At 42.8% G+C, this 24,766-nt stretch overlaps 1 protein-coding gene across 2 annotated transcripts in view; it reads left to right on the plus strand.

The window, feature by feature from the left end:
- LOC149251271 (rho GTPase-activating protein 7-like) overlaps window positions 1-24,766 on the plus strand; it is a 351,010-nt gene that overhangs the window by 317,981 nt on the left and 8,263 nt on the right. For both annotated transcript variants that reach the window (XM_089459324.1, XM_089459325.1), the window contains exons 18-19: window positions 23,876-23,989; window positions 24,108-24,274. In XM_089459324.1, the coding sequence (XP_089315450.1) occupies window positions 23,876-23,989; window positions 24,108-24,274 (281 nt within the window). The remainder of the gene's footprint in view (window positions 1-23,875; window positions 23,990-24,107; window positions 24,275-24,766) is intronic.

The raw sequence follows: 24,766 nt of genomic DNA on the forward strand, positions 1-24,766 counted from the left end.
TAAGTCGAGCGGAGCAATAGCAGCAAAAAACAACTGTCCCGAGGTGACAAAAGCTGTTTTTAGCAAAGTAGCAACAAAGGAAGGGTGACACAGTGCCTGCATCATCAAGGCTGAGCTGAGGAGGCATCGCAGAAGCTAAGGAGGCAAAGGGAGCCTCACGCAGAGCCACGCAGTAGTTGGGAAGGCTGACATAGTTCGCTAAGGAGCCTGGGTTGCTGATGCCGGGATTGCGCAGAGCCTAGGAGCTCTCACCTTCAGGTTGCTGGGGTTTAGAAGGCTGTGGGAATATTGCAGAGTGGAGTTGGTGAGGTACTATAATCAGAACAGTCCCTGATAGAGCAAGCCCAGAGGAGTTGCTACCGAGGGTTTCTAGCTGAGGAACCCGGATCATTGGTGCAGTTGCACAAGACAATCGGAGCAGGGGGCATCTCAATAGCGGCAGAAGGATTTCCAGGAGGCAAATCAGGACTCAAAGGGAGTCCAGAAGAGAACTTCTAGAGGAGAAGTAGAGACTCAGAGGAGTCGAACAGAGAACTTCCAGGAGGGAAGTAAAGGAGCATCATGGCACTACACGAAGTAAAAGACCAGGATAGACTAGACGGAGCGTCAAACTTCGCAGTCCGGAAGGCCAGATTCTTATCCGTACTTGACAAGAATCGTGTCAAGAACTTCGCCTTGAAGGTAATAGCTATCCCAGTCGACCCCAATGATAATGACAAGTACGAGGAGGCAATGGCGAGGGCCAAGAGTATCATTTTTGATGGGTCAAGGATCATGTAGTACCACACGTAGTCGAAAAGGAAACGACATTTGAGATGTGGGAGGCTCTCAAGAAGTTGTACCAGCATATTTCTGTGCAGAGAAGAATGCTGCTTGAGAATCAGTTGAGGTCGTATCAGATGAGGAAGGGAGAACCGATTGACACCTTCCTCGGAGGACTGAATGAGATCCGAAATTAGTTGACTGCTATAGAGGCGACATCAAATCAAGGGTTGATGGTGAGGACAGCCCTGAATGCTGCCTCAGAAGATTGTGCGGTATTTGTCCAGAGTATACTGGGCAGAGGGACTCTCCCACGATGATATGTGGGCAGCTCTTCGCTAGGAAGAGATCAGACGGCAGTCGAAGACGGGTAGTAGCAGCAAAGGGATCAAAGTCAAGCAGGAGGAGGAAAATGTGGCCCTCGCATCTGAGGGAAAGCAGGAGAAGTAGAAGAAGAAAGATCAATGTTTTAAAACTCCGACTCCGACTCCGACTTGGCCGAGGGTCAACTCCGACTCTGACTCCGACTCGCTATCGACTCGGCCGGCTCAATTTCAATGACTTGGTCGTTGTAAAAAATATATTAAATATTTTTTTTTTTTATAAAAACACATAATTTTAAAGATTTTCATTCATGTTTCCAAACACACAGCATTAGAATATAGATAGAAGACAACATATGATCAAAGTAGGCTCATGAATATATCCATTATATCAAAATGGCACCCAATGCACTGTCCAATACATACACAAGGATGATATAGAGATCAAAACAAAAAGACATAACCAAGGAGGCTATAAATGGCCTCTACAACAAAAGTTTGTGACCAATACTACTGGCTATTGCTAGAGTTGCCAACATCATCTGGTTCAGTGTTACTTGGGAGCGGGAGCGAGAGCGAAAATGGGAGTGGGAGCGATATTTTCAGAAGCTCATGGTTTGGGAGCGAATCCTGGAAGAGTTCGACAACCAATGTCACTAACATCAAGGTACATAGAGGGATTGGTGCTCTTGATTAAATACGAGTTCCATACTCGAATACATGACAAAATTCAATGGAAACATTGCAATCCTCCAATCCTGAAATCTTGAAAAACTGATAAGTTCGCTGGATTTTAAATGAAATCTAAAATTCTACTTTGTCCATATGAAATCCAATGAGGCTGGAACCACTCTCAAACATCCTGAGTCATTTCATGGTAATGTTGAAAATTTAAGTAAAATGATGAAAATGAAATTTAGAAAACACCTTGGAGTCCCCAACAATGAACTAAATGTTAAAAAGTTAAAAAAAATTAGAAAAATCGTTGTTTTTTTGGGTGATTGGCCGGATTTAATGACTCGGCCGAGTAGATGCAGAAACAGCCGGGTTGACCGAGCATGACTGACTCGGCCGAGTCATGCACTCTCGAACTGGTTTTCCTGCCGAGCCATAAAATTCTTCAATGACTCAGATCAACTCGGCCGTTTCGGATTCGATTCGGCCGAATTTTAAAATAGTGAGAAGGATCTCTCCAAGATCAAGTGCTTCCACTTTGGGGAGCTGGGTCATTATGCGACCCAGTGTCCAAGGAAGAAGAGTAAGGGAGAGTCTTCCGAGATTAAGGCAGCGCCAACACAGGCAGAGAAGGAAGTTTTGAGAGACGATGACTGTGCCATGAGTGCACATGCGCCACTTGAGAAGAAGTGGGGAGACATTGAGCTGCAGTCAGGTGGACTACAGGCGATGTGGGGCAGGATCCTCGAGGTACCCAGCCTCTTGGATTAGACCTTGCTACGAGATCCCCGAAAAGGAGTAGCAGGACTGGCTGAGTCGGGTAGAGACGAATGCGGATGGAGCGACAGAGAGAGCTACAATGCAGGAGTCCCGAGACAACGTGAGGCTAGCAGGTTGCGGTAGTGCGGGAGGCATAGGAGTGTTGCACTAGTGCAGGATGGCATAGAGAGGTGTGCAATGGTGCGAGATGCAGGGAGTTGTTACAGCAACACAAAGGCTAGAGAGGGAGAACTTGTCAGTAGCAGAGGGAGCTTCAACATCAGTGGGTGTCTCTAGCCCAACAGGGAGGTCAGATTGGGAGATCAGTTATTTCTTAGTAACTAAGTTGCAGTGCAGCAGTGGGCAACACGATGCAACATGATGAGAGGAGGCGCAATGCGGATGTAGTGCTGGGAGGAATGATCCAGGTGGATATTGGTGGCCACCTGCCAGGTCCACCTGGACCCCCACCATTGTCTTTCTCAGCATTTTCAGTTTCCTTAATTGTAGCACAGTTTACGGAGATCGTATGCCAAAGTTACGACCCCGGGAAATTGATGTACCAATTTACCCAAACGGGGCCCACAATTTGGCGTTTCATCTTCTAGGGTTAGGTTTCAGTATGTGAAGGGTTTTCCATTGTTTCTCAACAATAAATAGGCCTTCGAGCCTCATTGTAATACAGTTCAGAACAGTTCAGAGGCATGTAGCCATCACATCTCTTCTCAGAAATAAGCTACCATCGCCCTAGCTAGTTTATTGCCATTTCTGTTTGTAAGCATATGTCAGTATTTTCCATTAATGAAATGAAGTATTATTTCCGCTGCATCTTTGTGTATATGGTTATCTCTGTAATTTGTTGCGTTCCTGCTTAAATCTGGATCAGTGGTATCAGAGCGGTCTGCTTTTTCTCTGTTTTTCTTTGCATGTCCCCAACAAGGTCGGGATATAAGGAGTTAGGGCTTGAACTGGTTGAACCTTTGCAAGACCAGCCTCGCAAATCCCGACGGCCTCCCATGGCGGACGAGAAGAAAGACGAGGGGGCAGGAGATCCCATCAAAATCTTGCTCGAAGAAGCGCTCGAGCGACAACGGAACGCGATGATGGACAGCTTTGCGCAGATCCTTCAGCGGCTACCCAGAAGTGGCGCATCGGCTTCCAGCAGCTCCTCTGGAAACGCCACACCCTTTAAGGTACAAGTTAATTTTGAAATCCCCATATTCGAGGGTCAGATAGACGCCGATGCCGTAGATAAATGGTTAAATCTGCTAGAGGGTTATTTTTCTGTTCATGAATTTTCGAGTCGGGAAAAGATTGTTTTTGCTCTTCTCAAAGCAGCCCCCCACGTCAAGGACTGGTGGGAAACCTACTGCGAGCAGAAGGATGAAAGTACTGGCTCACTATTTTCAGCCGCACCCACCTGGGATTCGTTCCGGGATGCCATCAAGGAGCAGTACTACCCTGTCGGAAGCTATGAGGATGAATACATAAAGTGGACCACGCTGCGGCAGGGAAGGGACCAAGATGTGCCGGAGTTCACCAATCTTTTCCATACCCTTCGCACAAAGTTGGGTATCAAGGATTCAGAGCAACATTTGATACTCAAATACCGTGGCTGCCTGCACAAGTACATCCAGGAAGAAATACAGTTCCTAAACATCCCCTCGCTCGGCGCAGCATACCGGTATGCCGTCAAAGTTGAGCAGAAGTTTAAACAAAAGAAGCGAGACTTTGGATCTGCGAATCCAAAGCAGGGGAAAGGTGCCCCTAAACCACAGAACAAAGGACAAAGCCAAGGCGGGACAGCCCAAGACAACCAGCTGAAGCTGCAAGCAAAGAGCAACGCCGCGAAGCCGAGAAAGGACACTGGAAAATGGTGTGAGTTCCATAAGAGCTCCACTCACAACACAAGTGATTGTCGGGCCAAACAGTCACTGGTGGCTGAGCTAAAGGTTTCAGAATCAGATGCATGTTCCGACTCTGAGTCAGAACCCGATAAGGGGTATGAAAAAGGGAAGCAGATCATTGATGCGGATCCCAGCGCCACTGTTGCTACCACAAAGATCCAGAAAAATGAACCCGAAGATCCAGAGGAGGAGGAGCGTCTCTTCCACTCCCAGATGTGGGTCAAGGGCTCCCCGATACAGTTCATTGTTGATAGCGGGAGTCAAAAGAACCTCATTTCGACAGAGGTCGTGAAGCGGTTGGGCTTACCGACCACAGCACATCCACAACCATACACCATTGGGTGGCTTTACCAAGGGCGAGATCTTCGCGTGAGCCAGCAGTGTCGCCTTCCATACAACATCAAGCCCTTCACGGATGAGGTATTGTGTGACATTGCTCCCCTTGAAGTTTGTGATGTATTACTAGGACAACCATACTTGTGGAAGCGACATGCTGTGTATGAATCAAGGCCCCGTGCTGTTATTATTACATTGGGAAATAAGTTGTTCAGGATACCAGAGGTACCACCACCTGCCGCCATCTCTTTGATTACTGCAAAACAATGCAGTAGGATCATTTCCAAAACCAGGAAATTTGTTTTCCTGATGATACGCCCTCAAGGGAAGAAGAAGACAGTGGCCGCGGCCTCCAAACGAGATCCCTCTGCACGGCAGCTACAAATGGACAAGATTGTGGAGGAGTACAAAGACATCTTCACCTCCCCGGCAGGGGTTCCTCTGCACTGTCAAGTCAAGCACTCCATTGATCTGACCCCAGGTGCGCAGCTACCCAATGGACCAATTTATCGGCGCTCCGTTCTGGAGAACAATGAAATCAAGAGGCAGATTCAGGAGCTCCTACAGAAAGGTCACATCTGTCCGAGTTCTTCGCCCTGTGGGAGCCCGATAGTGTTGGTACAGAAGAAGGATGGGACGTGGAGACTCTGTATTGACTATCGGGCGCTGAACAAGATCACTGTCCGTAATAGGTACCCGATCCCGCGGATTGATGACCTCCTAGACCAACTAAAGGGGGCGAAATATTTCAGCAAGATCGATCTGAAGTCAGGATATCACCAGGTACCAATTGAACCCTCAGATGTGTGGAAGACTGCCTTCAAATCCAAGGAGGGCCTCTTCGAATGGTTGGTCATGCCTTTCGGATTGACGAATGCTCCTGCAACCTTTATGAGGCTAATGGATGACATCTTGCGGCCATTCACCAACTCCTTTGTAGTAGTATACTTGGATGACATTCTGATCTTCAGCCAGAGTTGGGAAGAGCACCTCCACCACATCCGACAGGGTCTCCAAACACTGCGGCAACACAAGCTATGTGCCAATTTGGAGAAATGCACTTTTGGCATGACCGAGGTCCAGTATCTGGGATACATCATTGATGAACAGGGGGTGCATGTCGATCCAGCCAAGGTCCAAGTCATTCGGGATTGGCCCTCTCCAACCACTCTAACAGAGCTCCGCAGCTTTCTAGGGCTTGCCAACTTCTACCGCAGGTTTGTGTTGGGATTTTCTCATATTTCTTGGCCCTTGAGTCAAGTCACCAAGGGCGGGGCGAAAGCAAAATTCTTTTGGTCTGAATCTCAACAGAAGGCATTCAGGGAGTTGAAGGATCGCCTCTGCACGGCACCAGTGCTCGCGTTACCAGATTTACAACAACCATTTGAGGTCGAGACAGATGCCTCTGACTATGCTATTGGGGCAGTCCTTACTCAACATGTACATCCAGTGGGATATCACAGTGAAACACTTTCAGACACAGTCCGGAAGTACCCCACTTATGATAAAGAGATGTATTCCATTGTACAGGCCTGCCGACAATGGAAGCATTACATTTTGGGGAAGGAAACGGTCATCCACACAGACCACCGACCTCTGCAATTCATACAGACCCAAGGGAAATTGCAGAATGATCGCCATCAGAAGTGGTCTACATACCTGCAACAGTTTCACTTGAATATCAAGTATAAAAAGGGCAGCACCAATAATGTTGCAGATTGCCTCAGTCGACCACCGATCATGGCGCTAACCACCGTGCTCAACTCTTGCGGGCACGAGACTTCTGATTGGCCACTTCTCTACAAAAGCGACCCAGAATTCGGCCACACATACCAGACACTCTTGGAGGGTCGGCAAGTTGCAGATTTTCACCTCCAGGATGCCCTATTATGCCACCTCGGTCACCTTTGTGTTCCTTCAAGCGAGCGTGCCAAGATGATTTGGGAAGCACACTACAGTCGAGCTGCTGGGCATTTCGGGGTCTAGAAAACAGTGGCAGTACTGCAAAACTATTTCTATTGGCCGAATCTTCGACAGGATGTTGGGAAGTACATCCGATCATGTACTGCCTGTGCCATTGCCAAACCGACCATTAAGAAGCAAGGCCTCTATACCCCGTTGCCTACCCCTAGTCGACCTTGGGAATCCATCTCCATGGATTACATGTCAGGCCTTCCTTCCACTAAGCATGGAAATGACTGTGTTTTTGTGGTCGTCGACAGGTTCTCAAAGATGGCCATTATGATGGCCTGCAAGAAGAATATCACAGCAGAAGCCACTGCTAAACTCTTCTTTGAACGAGTGTGGGTGCACTTTGGGATCCCACAGTCTATCATCTCAGATCGGGACAGTCGGTTTCTCAGCACATTTTGGTCCAGTCTCTGGTCAATGCTGGACACCAAACTCACGAAGTCCACAGCCTTCCATCCTCAAACTGATGGCCAGACAGAGGTTGTCAACAGGATGATTGTGCACATTCTGCGCATGTATAACTCAAAGCATCCACGCACATGGGACGAGAGCCTCCCCTATGTTCAGCACAGCTACAACCGAGCTCTTCACAGCTCCACTGGCCATAGCCCTTTTCAGGTGGGTTTAGGATTCCAGCCACTATGCCCCATTGATGTGGCCATGCCACTTGCAGCTACTCACATGAATTCAGCTCATGTCCAGTCCGAAACAGATAAGGCCACCAGCTTCATTGAGCGCATCCAACATATTCGCGAGCAGGTCCATGACATTCTTGAGAAATCAAATGCCAAGTACAAGCAGCGACATGATCAACACCGGGTGCCACACAAGTTTCAGGTGGGCGACAAAGTCTGGTTGCATTTGCAAAAGGAACGCCTTACTGGAGCCTATCGGAAATTGAGACCACTTCGATATGGTCCTTACACCATTACTAAGGCTATGGGAGACAATGCATTTGAGCTCAGCATTCCCCCATTCCTTGGCCTGCACCCAGTGTTCAATGTGGACCGCCTTCGGCCATACTTTCCACCATTGCTAGACACATCCGACATTGCAGAACAGCTCAAACCCACAGAATTAAATCCAGATTGCATGGAACAAGCTACAACTGATCAGATCATGGACACACAGATCAAGAACACTCGCCAACAGCATATCCAACTGTATCGAGTTGTCAAAGCAGGCCAACTCCTTCAGCAGGGCAAGTGGCTCACCAGGGAACAAGTTCAGCAGAGGTTTCCTCATCTCGTGGAGGAGCTCAACGCAATGGGGACCATTGCTTCCTAAGGGGGGAGGAATGATCCAGGTGGATATTGGTGGCCACCTGCCAGGTCCACCTGGACCCCCACCATTGTCTTTCTCAGCATTTTCAGTTTCCTTAATTGTAGCACAGTTTACGGAGATCGTATGCCAAAGTTACGACCCCGGGAAATTGATGTACCAATTTACCCAAACGGGGCCCACAATTTGGCGTTTCATCTTCTAGGGTTAGGTTTCGGTATGTGAAGGGTTTTCCATTGTTTCTCAACAATAAATAGGCCTTCGAGCCTCATTGTAATACAGTTCAGAACAGTTCAGAGGCATGTAGCCATCACATCTCTTCTCAGAGATAAGCTACCATCGCCCTAGCTAGTTTATTGCCATTTCTGTTTGTAAGCATATGTCAGTATTTTCCATTAATGAAATGAAGTATTATTTCCGCTACATCTTTGTGTATATGGTTATCTCTGTAATTTGTTGCGTTCCTGCTTAAATCTGGATCAAGGAAGGACCAGCGGCAGCACAGATGCAGAGGGAGCTGTCGTACAGATGCAGCAGTGGCAGAACCATGGGCGGCAGTACAGGATGCAACAGTGCAGAGGATGTTGGGTAGGAAGGCCTAGCATCAGCATAGGTCTCGATGCCGGATGATCAGAGTAATACTCAATGAGGAGTATTGCTAGAGCATAGTCCTCGCTAAGAGGGAGTGTTGATTTGGGGTAGCATCAGATGTGCTCTAGCCACGAAATTTGGTGGAGAGTTTGGGGCACATGAGATCTCCAATACCCAAAAAGGGTTTGGGCATATTCTAAACAGTTCAGGAGATATTAAAATAATTAATATTTTTAATGGAGTCCCTAAGTCTAAACTTAGGGAAAATAAAATATTAATGTGAATTAATATGAAACTGTGTTAAAATGGTCCAAAAGACATGGATTAAGCCAAATCTAATCTTAGCTATTGATTAGGGACTTAATCTCAGCCGTTGATATGTCAACAGGAAAAGTATAAGAGGAGGCTTGAGGGTCACTTGGAGAACACACCAAAGTGATCAGTCATTCTATTCTCTAAAGTGGGGTTTTTGCTAAGAGAGCTAGAATTAGTGATCGGGAGATGCAGCTAAGGGGCATTTGAATATAGAGGGACAGAGAGGCAAAGATAGTGCTGGGAGAGCAGTGCAGTAGCCAAGGAGAGTGACGCAGAGCCAGCTAGGGCCACACAGAGGTAGCCGGGAGCTGCGTAGAGCCTTAGAGAGGCCAGCGTTGCTGATGCAAAGGGCCAGAGGGCTGATGCAGGGCCTCCCAGGGCTGACGTAGACCCATTCGGGGTGATGCAGGGCTAGCACTGGGCAGAGAGGGGCTGACGTTTGGATTTCTGGGGTACCTTGGTGCTGAGTAGCTGTTGGAAGGATTATCCGGGGTTTCAGCCAAGAGATTTGTCAGAAACTGAGAGGTATTACTGCCAAGGAAATTCTCTGTTGGGTAGGCCAATTTCGTCACCCAGATTGTACTTTGATATTGCTTAATAAGAAAACCCTCAGATAGCTGCACCGGTTCTCTCACATTGGGTTTTTCCGAGGACGTTGGTCCAAAAATAATGGTGTTATATGGTGTGATTGTTTTTGTTTCCTTTAGTTGCTGATTTGTAATATGTTGAGCATGCACTAGTGTTTATTTTCAGTATTTACATTGTAAATAACTTGTTAAGTAAAATAACAACTAGGTAGGAATAAATCAGAGAAAGTGCATGGAGGGTTTCTAACTAAGTAAACTTAGAAACTCCAACATTTTGGACACCTTGCATTGTCAATTCATTGAACTTAGCACTAAAATCCATTGCTTTTGATTTGCTTTGGATTGGTAACATTAGAGGATGCACGACATATCTGTAACTTTGTAGAAAACAATACAAATGCCCTCACTATCTACAAGGAGTATAAAGATCTATCATTGTTGAAGATTGCAGAGACACGGTTTGCCTCTTCATTCATCATGTTGAAGAGGTTGAGGGAGGTCAAGACCGCTCTTGTGGCCATGGTTATTTCAGAGTTTTGGTCTTTTTGGAGAAAGACAGATTAAGTAGCCCTCTAAAAGAGTGAAGGACACAGTGCTAGATGATGCTTGGTGGGAGAGGGTAGATCTAATGATTCAGATCATGGACCCTATCATTTCTTTGCTTTGATTTGCAGATATAGACAAACCCATCCTAGGAAAGGTTTATGAGGGATGGGATTCAATGATTGAGTCTATGAATAGTATTATTCTACAGAGTGAGTGCCCGAAGTATGAGACATCACCAGAGGTCCTCTGTGTTACTATACAGGATATTCTTGTCAGCGGATGGGACAAGAATTGTACACCTTTACATTATTTGGTTCACTCATTAAACCCAAAATACTACAACCATGAGTGGCTAAATGGTGGACCTTCCTGCAGATTCCCTCCTCACATGGATGGTGAAATCTCATAGGGGAGGAAAGATGCATTTAGGCGGGTTTTTCAAGATAGAGCAATTGCTTGATGAGGTGGAGGATGCCTTTGAAAAGTTTTCCACTGTTTGCAGGATATGATGTGATTAGAGACAGGGGGACTAAGAAGCCCTATTCTAGGTGGGCAAATCATGGGGCAACAAGCCCTCCTCTATAACAATTAGCCATGAGGCTGCTCTCTCAGGTGACTTCATCCTGTTGTTGCGAGAGGAATTGGAGCATATATGGGAATTTGTATAGTGTTATGAAGAGCAGGCTTGAGCAGTCCAGGATAGAGACAATGGTGTATGTGCACACCAACCTTCGTTTTATTTACAGGCAGAGGGAAGAGTGGTTGAAGGGAAAGACAAAGATGTGGGATGTCTTTTCTGATGATATGGGTTTGGACAACAATGTTGAGTTGGCATTGGCCAACATGGATCTCAATGATCCAGTGTTAGAGCCTGTTAGATTTGATGATGGTGATATTGTAGAGGGGTCATCCTCCACACCAGCTGATGTAAAGACGACTTTGGATACAAGGGAGGAGGAGGATGCATAGGAGAGTAGTGGTGACCATGATGATGAGGACAGTGATGCTGATTTTGATGATGACTATGAGGATTGATGACTCGTGAGTCATGAGCTACCTACTGCCTTGAGGCTTGTATACTTGTAGTTGTTTTGTATTTTCTATTTCTATTTGCCATTGGCATTGCACTACATATGTAACACATTTTGATTTTGATGACTTAATGAGAAAACTACAGCCGTCAGTGTCTTTATCTTACTATCTTGTCTTTCTCCTATTGGATCGTCGATGAATTGAATATGTATTATGACTTATCATTTATGAATTTAGAATTAATGATTCATTGATTTATCACTTATGTGACATGTATTTGAATTTTGTATGTACTATGCATGCTATAATGTTACTAACTTACTTTGTAAACAATAAAACTTACATCTAGATGAAGATCTATGTTTGAAATCGACGAATTTGTATCATTAATGAGAATTTGTGTAAGAAATATCTAATTTTTAATATATATATATATATATATATATATATATATATATATATATATATAACGTATCCGAATGTGTCCTATTCCGGGGGGTCGACGTGTTTGAATCCGACAATTGAATCGCCGTATCCGACGAATCCGAATCCACGTGTCAGGTTACTTAGGATTAGAGCAATTGGAAGATGCTCTTATCTAGGATGATGATGATCGAGTTGAGATGCTATCCACATCTAGTTCCTTCGTTCCCAAGTTCCATACTTCAACACCAACAACATGGGCTTCTTCTTCATCAGTTCCATTGCGAGTGCCACAACTTCTAGAGCCACCATCTTCTTCATTGCCACCACGCGGAGGCTCACGTCCTGTTCGTGGTGGAAGGAGGAGAGATTAGTAGATATAATCATAGTTTACTACTTTTGTCAAAGATTAGACTTAGTCTTATTGTGAATTTGAACTTTTTTTTCTTACTCTTCCTAGTTCAATGTGTACTTGAGTCTTGGTGGTGGCCAAGTGGCCTATTTTGTAAACATTATTATTTGAATTTTGGACATGATTCATGTTGACAGTTGCTCACTTGCTAGATAAGTTACTTGAATGTTTGATGATTTTATCTTTTAAATGTTTTATGTTTTATGATATGCTTAAAAATTTGATGTATGTTTGTAATTTCTAGAATCTAGATAGTTGATGCTTGAATAATTAATCATTGATGTAGAATGGAACCATGGATGCCATATCTATCTTGATTTATGTAAAAGTATGCATGTTTTCCATGTCTTCTACAACTAATTTGGTATTTGGGATGGTTTTTTTGAATATATATATATATATATATATATATATATATATATATATATATATATATATATATATAGTAGATGCTTCCGAGACGCTTTGCGTCTTAGATTTTTGGGAAATGACACTTCCGCGTCCTTGCTTCCAAAAAGCATCCCTGCTTTGTCTCTGTTTTGTGCAACATGAGAGGTGCATTTGGACATGATTGGTTGGAGGTAAGGAGGAGGATTGGTTTGAACTGAAGGCTTAGTTTAAAAATATCTTATGCTATGCCATTAATTTACATTTTTGGAAAGTTTTTTTACGTAGTAGAAGTTGCAGGGCCTGTTAAGCTGTCGAACTTCATAGGAGCTTATGCTTTTTCATGATAATACTAGGGAGTCTTGAACTTTTGAAATAAGCACCTGATGTGTGTACACAAAGACATACTAGTATAAAGCTTTGAAAATGATTGCCATGATAACCTATGGAGATGCAGATATTGTGGGGTGAAGAAAAAGAGGGATGAAGTTGGCTTGCATAGGGACAATGTGGCTTTGCATTATTTTCTTCACATAAATATTTCTGATAAAATGTGTCTCTGTCCCAATGTCCTTATCAGAAATAGGAAGTTTAGCACCTGAGTGGAAAGGCATTGGTCAGTGTGTTCCGTTCCAAGAATTCTTTCTATGATCAAATCCGAATCAGGAAGGGTCGGTGTATGTGCGACTTGTTTGGATCAGAAACTGAAACAGACTGGGAAATTCTTACAGTGGAATAACAAAAGAATTTTCCTACTGTAATAAAGTAATCCATCATCTAGTTGATGGGGAAGAGCTGATAAAGATTGATTGGGATTGGGGTGATGTTTTTCTAGTAGCAGGCAGGACTAGAACAATTTTTCAAATTGATAACTACTTGGATCAGAAACTGAAACAGACTGGGAAATTCTTACAGTGGAATAACAAAAGAATTTTCCTACTGTAATAAAGTAAAGATCCATCATCTAGCTGATGGGAAAGAGCTGATAAAGATTGATTGGGATTGGGGTGATGTTTTTCTAGTAGCAGGCAGGACTAGAACAATTTTTCAAATTGATAACTACTTCCAATGATACAATTTGACTTCTTTAGAGCATTCCAATCATTAAGAAGTTAAATTTGAAAAATTTCAACCATTAACTTTAGTAGAGCAATGGGGATCACAGTAAGAATAATGGAACAAGAAACACCAAAATTTCTTGAGACAAAACCCCGCAAGGGGGAAACCTGGTAATCTTTCCTTATGGGAGAGAGAGTTTAATTCATTAAATTGTACATCAGAATATTCCAGTCAAGGCATCAAGACATAGACAGAAACTAACCTACAAGAGGACCTCCCACAACTGCGAAACCAACCCTCCAATATCCAATACAAAGACCCTTTCAATTTTGTCCATAAATAGGTATGTAATTAGATCTGCCATAGGTCTCCAAGAGGGCTGAACTTTTGTCTTTTCCTCAGCCTCAAAACTTGCACTATTGTACAAAGATAATGTGCCTCAGGTCCGCATGGTTCCATAGAGATATAGTGCCTCAGACTTGCGCACACAACAGAGATATATGAGATGATCCAAAATTGATCCGAAATCTGCCTTGGAGGGGGAGTGAATAGGCTCAATATATTGTGATTCATCCCTTCGAAGGGGTGTGTCTCTTGGGCAGTCCAACTTGATTTTGGAGGCGCTGACTTGAACACTTGTGTGGTAAATCTAATGTCCCAATTGCAGAAAATTTGGAACAGACACTTCACATAAAACTAATGATGCATTTAACAGAAGATTGCCATGTAAAAATAGACAAATAGAGCACTGCAATCTCATAACATAATAAATAAGAAAACTCTCAACTTTATTATATTAGATAACTGGGGTTTTACATGCACATACAACCCATAAAACTGAGATAATCTGGCCTCAAACAGATCTACAACAATGCCACAAATCAGCCTCCAAACAACTGAAAAACAATACACTGCAACCTATGAACCATAAATGGAGTCACTAAGGGAAGAGATGAGTGCTCGCCCAATCCCTCTATATCACTTGAGGGTTTTCGTCTTGGGGCTACCAATGGAGTAGAGAACCAGGTTCTCAACCTCTCATGCAAGAAACAATATCAAAACCAAGATGTCTCCAATGGCCTCCTCCTCCTCTTTTATAGATCTGATCGACCCCTCTAGAACCTCCCAGTTTACTATTATTTTAATCATGGAGCACTTTTCCCTCTTTTATTTTAATTAAAATATTCTTTTTAATTCGGGAAAAGGGTAAATTGGCCACCATGTCTCCTCAAGTCGCTGAAACTCACATCTAACCATCCCATCATGTAGAGCCTCTTTTATAGATCTAATCGACCCCTCTAGAACCTCCCAGTTTACTATTATTTTAATCATGGAGCACTTTTCCCTCTTTTATTTTAATTAAAATATTCTTTTTAATGCGGGAAAAGGGTAAATTGGCCACCATGTCTCCTCAGGTCACTGAAACTCACATCTAACCATCCCATCATGTAGATCTTCTTGTTCCAGTTCCAACGAGCTATTGAACTAAGGTGTTCTGTCAAGTATTCTTCCTGGAACGCCACGTTAAGCGTAATTAATTGAGTTAGGCCCAATAATAACTTTTTTTTTTGAAAGTTGTCGGAATGTGTTGGAACGAAAGGCAAACTATGCGGATGATGGAATATACCATGCGAATGCCATCGGACCTCATAAGAACTCCTCAAAGCCCCTCCAAAAGCCCCTAGACCCGCTGACGACACCAACCTGCCCCTCTGACCTATCTGCCCCCAACTTTGAAAGTCCATCCTAGCCATGTTATAAGGAATACCAGAAAAATGAACATTACAAATCCTCTCGCCCCAAGATTTCTTTCCCTCAAGCAATCCAAACTGGTGGACCATTTTAGTGGCCCAACGCAACTGAAGTCTAAGACCCAATGCGTGGATCCCATACGTACCAGTGGGTGATGCTTTACCTCTGTGTCAACCCATCTCAATGCTCGGATCCCAAACTGATCTATGACCGCACTTGTCATCAACCAATCCTCTTGGATCCAAATGCCACCAAGAACATGTATCAATGCTCCATGGCTCCTGTTGTGCTATAACTCCAACCATCAGTGTTGCTCCATCCATCGCGTACCAACTCATCACCTCTCTCCAATCCAACCCTGAGCATAGGCCAAGGTCAATCTCACGATGTTGTTGCTGTGCTGAAATATTGACGAGTGGCTAGCCTACTTCCTGCTACCAACTAGAGCATGTAGTATCCCTCACATCTAAGGGCTCCTGCAGTGCAATGCTCCTGACTATATATGATACTCCATCAATAGGGTACCAGCTCATGATCTCCCGCCAATCCATCCCGTGGGAAGGATCAGATGCATGTGCACCTATACAAGGTACGAGTCCACTGAGCTACACCATGCTCAACTCATGCAACTTTGCCCAACCAATCAACTGGATATGTCTAGGAATGCCTACCTCCCTCCCTATAAGTGGGTAACCCATGCTACACGCCTCGTCAATGTACTCCTGGAGAGGGTTGCTGCCTGGAAACATCGCAGCTTTGCTAGCTGCCACTGCATCGACCTGCACCTTGATAGTGGGTAGACCCAAGGCTAGATGCACGATTGCTTCTAAAAGAGCCTCCCTCATCTGACCGAAAACTCCATTCCTCGCCGGTCCACTCATCATCTACAAAATTGTCCTGTCAGCCTCCAACACCTCCTGAGGACAAGTGTTTGCAAATACTACCATCTTGCTAGCTGTCTGTACAATTGTCTACTCCTCATCTATGGTTGATCCTGGGGGTGGCTGCTCATCCTCCTCCATCACGGGCTCAATACGAACCTCCAACTGGCTCGCCCCAAAAGGCTCATTGTACATATTGTGCCCATCATCATCCTCAGCTGACTCGTGCTGCTCATGCTGAATCATCATTTGTGACTCATCATCCTGAATGTCTCCCATAGGGTCCACTAACTGCTCACCATACCATAGTTTTAAAATTCGGCCGATTCGAAACGGAAACGGCCGAGTTGATCCATTTCATTGCCCATAAATGTGACTCGGTGGAGGAAACGGTTCAGTAGGCCGAGTCAGCCATGACTCGGCCGAGTCATGGCTGACTCGGCCAACTCGGCCGTTTCCGTATTGACTTGGCTGAGTCATAACCAGTGCCCTGTAACCCCATCAAAACAACGATTTGACATTTTTTTAATGAAATTTTGTAGTGTTTGTTGATTGGTTTGGACTCCAATGTGTTTTATGAATTAGTTAAATGTTATTTGGGGTCCATTTCCCCCTCCCAAACCCTATTTAACACACTCAAATGCTCTCTACTATTGATATGCTATTCAAATTTCATGGTAATGTTAAATTCTTAAAGTAAAAGTGACATTCTCCTTAATCTTCATTTTCATCCTTTTACTTAAATTTTTAACATTACCATGAAATGACTCAGGATGTTTGAGAGTGGTTTCGGCCTCATTGGATTTCATATGGAGAAATTATAATTTTAGATTTCATTCAAAATCCAGCAGACTTATCAGTTTTTCAGGATTTCAGGATTGGAGGATTGCAATGTTTCCATTGAATTTTGTCATGTATTAGGGTATGGAACTCGTATTTAATCAAGAGCACCAATCCCTCTATGTACCTTGATGTTAGTGACATTGGTTGTCGAAATCCTCTGGGATTCGCTCCCAAACCAGGTGCTTCTGAAAATGTCGCTCCCGCTCCCGTTTTCGCTCCTGCTCCCAAGTAACACAAAGAAGAGAAACCGTTTGGATCAAAAACGGTTAAATTATCTAGTTTATGTCCAATACAACCTCCGGCTCAGACGAAACCATTTGCTGAACAAAAGACCTGATTCAGATCCCATTGTGTTGGAAGACATTGATCCAACATCAAATTGGGTAGTGGAGAGTCGTCCAGCAGAGTTTGATCCTGATGAGGATCTTGATTTAGATTTAGATATCAAGACATCAGTTGAACTTGAACATGCTGTTCAGTTGAATGCAGATCCCAAACCACCAGCCTCAGTCTCAAAGCCAGCGAGGACTCCAGTTGTAGGTGCTTCCTCTGCTCAGCCACGACAGAAGCGCAGCTGCATATCTACTCTATCTCAGCTTGCATCTGCTGCAGTTGCACAGCCTGCTAGTGGTACCACTTCTACAGCTGCAGTTGGAGATGATGATGATGAGGAGGAGCCATGGGGCCCCCTGTCCGACTCTGATGATGATCCAGAGATTGATCGACATGATCTTGGCTCCTCTGGCAGTAGCTACTAGCCAGTAGCTGTAGTACTAGTACTGGAGTCTGGTCACAGTTTACTTTTGTTGTCTTGGTTATGTGTTTTTTGTTCTGAGTCTTTGATCATGTATGATAGTTGACTATGTATTGCCATTGGGTACCATTTTGATATAATGGATTGGTTGATGAGCCTACTTTGATCATATGTTGTCTTCCATCTATATTATAACGCTGTGTGTTTGGAAACATGAATGAAAATCTTTAAAATTATGTTTTTTTATAAAAAAAAATAAATATTTAATGTATTTTTTACAACGACCGAGTCATTGAAATCGAGTCGGCCGAGTCATTACCATTTCGGAGTCGGAGTCGGAGTCGATCCTCGGCCGAGTCGGAGTCGGAGTCGATCCTCGGCCGAGTCGGAGTCGGAGTCGGAGTTTTAAAACTATGCACCATACACACCCGAAATCTGGCCTACTGTTAACAACTCCACATGAGACATCCTCAAATGAACCCGTGGACTCGTCCAAAGAAGAATCCTCGCCCTGAAGGTCCGAATGAATCTCCACCTGCTCTACCTCTGTCATCTCTTCAGTGTCACTCAAGCATGAGTGGTCAGGTCCCCAAGGTCCCATACAAATGAAGCAAAGTCCCTTCCTCCTCAGCTCATTCCTGCTACATGATCCCCCAACTCCCTGGTCAACTGTCTCCTGAACCCCAATGTTCTGCTCAACCAACCTTTCGGCTAGCTCATAAGCAGCAGGTGAGACCAGTTGTTTTCTTCTCCAAATGGTCAACAGTCTAGCCTGCAAATCCCTATAAATGGCATCACGATCTCCCATAACTGAAGACAAAATGGATAGCATGTTTTCTTTGACTGTCCCAGGGTGATGTTTCTTAATGCTAAAGAAACATTGGAACATTTGATGGATAAAGTCATCACACTCCAAATCAAGCATGATGTCATAAGATCTAACCAGGGTCATAGCTTTTAGAACCTCAAGCTTCTTCCCAAATGTCTAAGTCTTGAAAAGTATCTACTATCAGCTTGAAAACTCTCCTCATAACATCATTATTGAAAGGAGGTACAGGTGCAGTCAGTGTCATGATGTTACTGAGACAAGATGCAACTGGAAGTCTAACCCCTTTAGAAGGTTCCTCCAAAAACTTGTTTTGTATGAGAGCAAGCATAACTGGTTTTAGGGCCCAAATTAGTTTCTTCCCTTCTAACTGGTTCACTTCGGAAAGGAGTGCATCTAGTTCATCTAGTTTGAAAAGAACTTTCCATGTGACGCTCATGTGCTTCAAATCTGTCCCAAGTGCAAATATTTTGTGCCCTATTTCCTTCCCCTTCTACACCTCTCTTGGTTGTTCTTTTTGAAGAATGGCATAGACCCCTTTTGAGAACGGTTTGTTGTTTTGTTTTGGTCTTTTGTCCAGATTGCAACCCGTTGATATATTGTTGTGTTGTTTTAAGAGGTGTTTTAAAAAATCCATTATTCTACAAATTGACCAACAAGATGTATGCACTCTACTATGACATCAAACACAACAATGAATTATGATTACATAGCCAGTTGACTCAACACCAACCTAGATGACTAACACATACAAGGTTGGCTAACATAATAATGTTATGATTCAACACCCTTCTTATTCAAGCCCCCTTACATGGCACTTAGACCACAACATCGTAGCGGTTATATGGACACATCACACGGGACATCAACAAGGCTCAGCAAGACATCTCACTAGCGTACAGATGGACCATACACAGCTTTAAAGATCTCAATTCTTTGCAACAATAATATTAAAAATATCTAAGGCATATATCAAATCCCCTGGGAACTTGTCACAACAACAGTATTCAAGTAACACCTAACTCCAATAAAATATTGTTTCATTTACAACGCACCTTGTTCTCCTATGGGAACTCAGCATCAGATTAAATGATGAACTAGATATGGCAATCCACTGAGTAATTCAACCTCTAAGATCTGGAGACTTGGTCATCATAAGATGAATGCCTAACCCAAATATTTGTCACCAAACAACAGTTTAATACTTAGCTCCAGAGATGATGAATTTGGACGGAAAATCAATTGAAAATTTTAGCTTCTGAGATTTGAGACTCAGCCTCCTCAAAAGACAATAATTTCAACTTCCAAAGATGATGGTAATTCTTGGAATTTAGCCTCTTCTAACGCTGGTTCTTTCACTTGTACAAGAACGTCGCGCATCTGAGGGACTCAATGCACAGGTCACAAAGTGTGCACACAGTTACCCTGATGCAATTACTAATCAATTTTCCATGATGCCAATAATCCTTTCATCTTACTTTCTACTGGTGTGGCGCCTTATACTCCCTCATTCATTGCACCAATTGTAGAGCATCTACGCACTCTGTGTATTGATCCCCAACATAGTACAAGTGCATTCGGCGCAAGGACAATGGACGTGGCTCTTGGTTTTTAATACCTGGCACCGAATCCTCGTGCAAAATCACGTTATCTCTTGCTGCCCGACTCCCTTGTCACTCTTGTACGTAGAGAACCTATGCACAATATTCTCCAGGTGACTCGGACAATGTGCTCAGGCCAACAAATAAATCGTTCGATCACACTATAGGGGTACATGTATTATGCCTCAATCGCACTATTCTTTAACCATGATCAGCTAGCTACATATTCACTACGAGCAACATGGCAGGTCGATGGGTGTATTATGGTTCCGATCCACGTAGACGATTTTAATTCTACTTAGTTGATCAGACGTGGCAAAGACCGTCAATGATTCGGGCTGCCGCCTGCAGTTGTAACACTAGGTCTAAGAGTTGCCCGTCTTATCGACTTCACTGTGGGTCCCCTGGTCCCACTTCGATGCTTGAATAGTTATTGTTGATGTGAAAATTTTAATTCTTCATTTGACTATGGCTGGGCAATTCACGTGGTTCAGCTCAATTCAATCATTTAAATCATGCAAGCCATGCTATGTCTGCTGGTCTTGCGGCCTCCTTGTCTATCGTTTGCTCTTTGTGTGGCGGCTCAGATTCACGTGGTTGACTTCGCCCTCGTCAACCTAATCCCGAAACCTAGCTATTATAGTTAGTGCAAGTCTTTGGATCCTGACAAAAAATAACTAGTCATCGCTTCAAGGAGTTAGTAGATTGAACCCCCCTTAAAACACTAAACCTAGCTCTTTTCAGGATGATGTTCATGAATTTTTTTTTTTTATCGCAATATTCTTGATTTGGGAATAATAAGTCCCTCTGCCTTGATTTAAGGAAGTTCTCGACATGCCCTCAATTAACTGATCTTAGCCTTTGTCTTTTGACAAAACTCGGGCCACAATATGATAATCCGACTCCTCCTTGCAACACTAAATAAGCAAATTGATCTCTAAAAGTCTATTCTTCTCCTACAAATTTGATACATTCATCTCTTGATGGGATAAGCTCTCAGCCCTAGCAAATAGACAGTCGATTTGGAGATTGATGGTACTTGGCTTTAGTAATTTTCGCTTCGATACCAGCTTTGATACCATTGTAATGTCCCAAATGCAGAAAATTTGGAACAAACATATCACATAAAACTAATGATGCATTTAACAGAAGATTGCCATGTAAAAATAGACAAATAGAGCATTGCAATCTCACAACATAATAAATAATAAAACTCTCAGCTTTATTATATTAGATAACTGGGGTTTTACATGCACATACAACCCATACACTTGAGGTAATCTAGCCTCAAACAAGTCTACAACAATGCTACAAATCAACCTCCAAACAACTGAAAAACAATACATCGCAACTTGTGAACCTTGAATGAATTCACCAAAGGAAGAGATGGGTGCTCGCCCAATCTCTCTATATCACCCGAGGGTTTTTGTCCTGGGGCTACCAATGGAGTAGAGAATCGGGTTCTCAACTTGTCGTGCAAGAAACAATATCAGAACCAAGATGTCCAACAATGGTCTTCTCCTCCTCTTTTATAGATCTGATGGACCCCTCTAGAAGCTCCTATTTTATTATTATTTTAATCATGGAGCATTTTCCCTCTTTTATTCTAATTAAAATATTCTTTTTAATGCGGAAAAAGGGTAAATTGGCCACCATGTCTCCTCAGGTCACTGAAACTCACATCTAACCATCCCATCATGTAGATCTTCTCGTTCCGGTTCCAACGAACTATTGCACTAAGGTGTTCTGTCAAGTATTCTTCTTGGAATGCCACCTTAAGCGGAATTAATTGAGTCAGACCCAATAATAACTCAGTGTTTTGGAAGTTGTCGGAATGTGCCGGAACGAAAGGCAAACTATGTGGATGATGGAATATACCAAGCGAATGCCATCAGACCTCGTAAAAACTCCTCAAAGCCCCTCCAAAAGCCCTTGGGCTTGCTGATGACACCAACCCACCCCTGTGACCTATCTGCCCCCAACTTTGAAAGTCCATCCTAGCCATGTTATAAGGAATACCAGGAAAAGGAGCATTACAGTAAATATAAATTCAATTTTTCTCTTTTGATTTTATTGATGAAAATAACGACCGAAGCTACCACCTTCCAACATGGGGTAGGTTAGGGAAACTATGGTTGTGGTAAGAATGATTTCTAGGTGGAGTGTCTATGGTTGGGGGAAGATTGGGATAAAAATGTTTTATAATATTCATTTGTGTTTTGAGTGCTTTTTTGCGTATAAATATTAGTAAGTCATGTCACTTTTAAAATCAACACCTGGTTACCTGTTCCTTTTTTCATAAAATTCTATATCTACGTATTGTTATATTAATAAGAATTTTAGAAGCATTCTCACATAAAATAATCAATGCCTGGTCAGATATCTAGACCTGCTTGTGTTCAATACTTGGGGAAGGAGGTGTCTATGCAATATGTATACATGCTTGTAAAATGTATACACATTATATATAATAATAAGTATGTTTATTTGATTTTGTTTACGGTTGTCATACCTGGCTGGTCACCTGTGGAGGGGCTATAGTCAACTAATCCAACCATTTGAAATCATTTAGGAAGTGAAAGACTAAATCTCTGGTGGATATATGGATCAACTTTTGGGTTATTGAATTTGGAAATGTTAGCTTTTAAAGCTCGGGAGGTACTTCTGCATTGCCAATGCCTTGCATGCGGAAGTGACCGAACACATTTCACTCTCTAGGCACTTTACTTTATAAAGTGATTTTATAAAGTTGAGAACTGTACCTTTTTATTTAATGACTAAAGAGTGACTTCTTATAAAGTGAGTGTGACTTTATAATGTTGGGTCACTTGGGTGATTCAAGTGGGCCCAGTGTGAAATTAAGTCATGACCATTGATCTTGAGATGGTGAGATTTAATCTAAGCCATTGGAGATCTAGGTTTAGGGATTTTGGTCATTAAAGAGAAATAAAAGTAGAAAGGGAGAGTGAGGGCAAAGTACAGCAGGGACAGCAGTAAAGACAGCAGCGAGGAATTACAAATTCCAAGGCAGAGAACAGGCATGGAATTCGAGTCAAGGACAGTTGGAATTTCGAGGTAGTTGGGCCACATTAAATGCTGTCAAGTGGACCACATTTATTGCAGAGAGAAGGTACAAAATCTGCGGCTGTTCAGGTGTGAATCCCGAGGAGAGACTGCACATTTATTGTGCTGAAAGTGCACAGAAATCAAGGATGGCTGAGAATTGTTTTTGAGGCTGTTAGAGCTCAAATTTCAAGGCAGTCAGAGGCCCTTCACGGTTTTTCCAGGGGCATTGCTTAGAATACATGTGTCATACGTGTGATGTTTACTATTTATTTCCAGTGTTAAAGATCAAATTTTAGTCGTATTTCTGCTCATAAAAATCAGATTGTATGGGTTCAAGTTTAAATGCATTATTTAGGGAAAAATTTATTGGAAGCAGAAATCAGAGTTTGACTGTCTGACAAAAGTCCTACAAGGGAATGTCAGCTTTTAGGTGGGTTTTCAACAGGAAACATACAATTGGATAGAGCTAAATCTAGTAATTCAAAGCTTTAGAAATCTACCTCCATATATGTGTATATATACATTATCTGTATGCATGCACATGGCATACAGTTAGGTGGGATATAGGTAGAAAGATTTAGTGAAATCTAGCTACTGGTTTTGTTTCAACAAGAGATTTTGCTTCTATTTTACTACTAGAATTTTTTCTAGTTTTGTGGCTTTTCTGTCTTTTATTAAAATTCAGATTTTCCCTTTGTTTTTTGATTTCTTCCTATATTTTGAGCCTAAATCTGTCATCCTGACAGAGTATACAGCAATTAATTATTTGATGGTTTGTTACTATAGGTAGCAAGACTACAAGAACAATTACAGGCTGAGAGAGATCTCAGAGCAGCATTGGAGATTGGACTCAGCATGTCTTCAGGACAGTTTTCTAGTGCTCGCAGTATGGATTCCAAGGTTGGTTCTTGACATTGATGTTTTAGATATTATCAATTTAAATTTATGTTTTTATCTTCAACCGAAATTTATGCATTTGGAATGATAAAAGTTAAGAAGTTTGTTATGATGGATTCAGACACGTGCAGAGCTAGAGGAAATAGCACTTGCTGAAGCAGATGTAGCAAGATTGAAACAAAAGGTTGCTGAACTTCATGTGCAATTAAATCAACAACGCCAACACTATGGATCTCTGGCAGAGACGGGTGATCGGTATCAGCATGTCAAAAGTCTTCAAGCCCAGCAGTAAGATTTTGGCTTGCTATTCCAGTTATCTATAACTTTGCACTTACGAATATGATTTTGAGGTGTTCGATTTTGATATTATTTTCTAAACTTTGTGAAAATTTGGAAGCCCAAATTTCTATTGCAACAGCTGATTAAGTTCCTTCTATGTGTTAATTAGTGAACTAATTATTTACTGCTTCCTATAACAAATATCGAAACTAATACACTGCAGCCTTCATTAATTAAAATTATATGTGGAAACAAGTAACTAAGCAAGAAAGAAACACAACACATTACACAATTATTTGTTGACAAATGTCCCACAAAAAACCCAATGCGGGAAAGCCGGTGCAACAGCTGAGGGTCTGTATTGTTAAGCAGTGGTTTTCTGAATACAATCTCTGGATGCCTTGCTGGCTATCCACTATATAGTATAGAGAAGATGACTGACAGAAGATTAGTGAGAACCTCACACTATCATTGGTGATACCGAATAATCCAGCCACAGAA

This window comes from Pinus tabuliformis, chromosome 7 (genome assembly GCF_031772625.1).
Source record: "Pinus tabuliformis cultivar Carrire ecotype Pingquan chromosome 7, CPIR1, whole genome shotgun sequence".
Taxonomy (NCBI): domain Eukaryota; kingdom Viridiplantae; phylum Streptophyta; class Pinopsida; order Pinales; family Pinaceae; genus Pinus; species Pinus tabuliformis.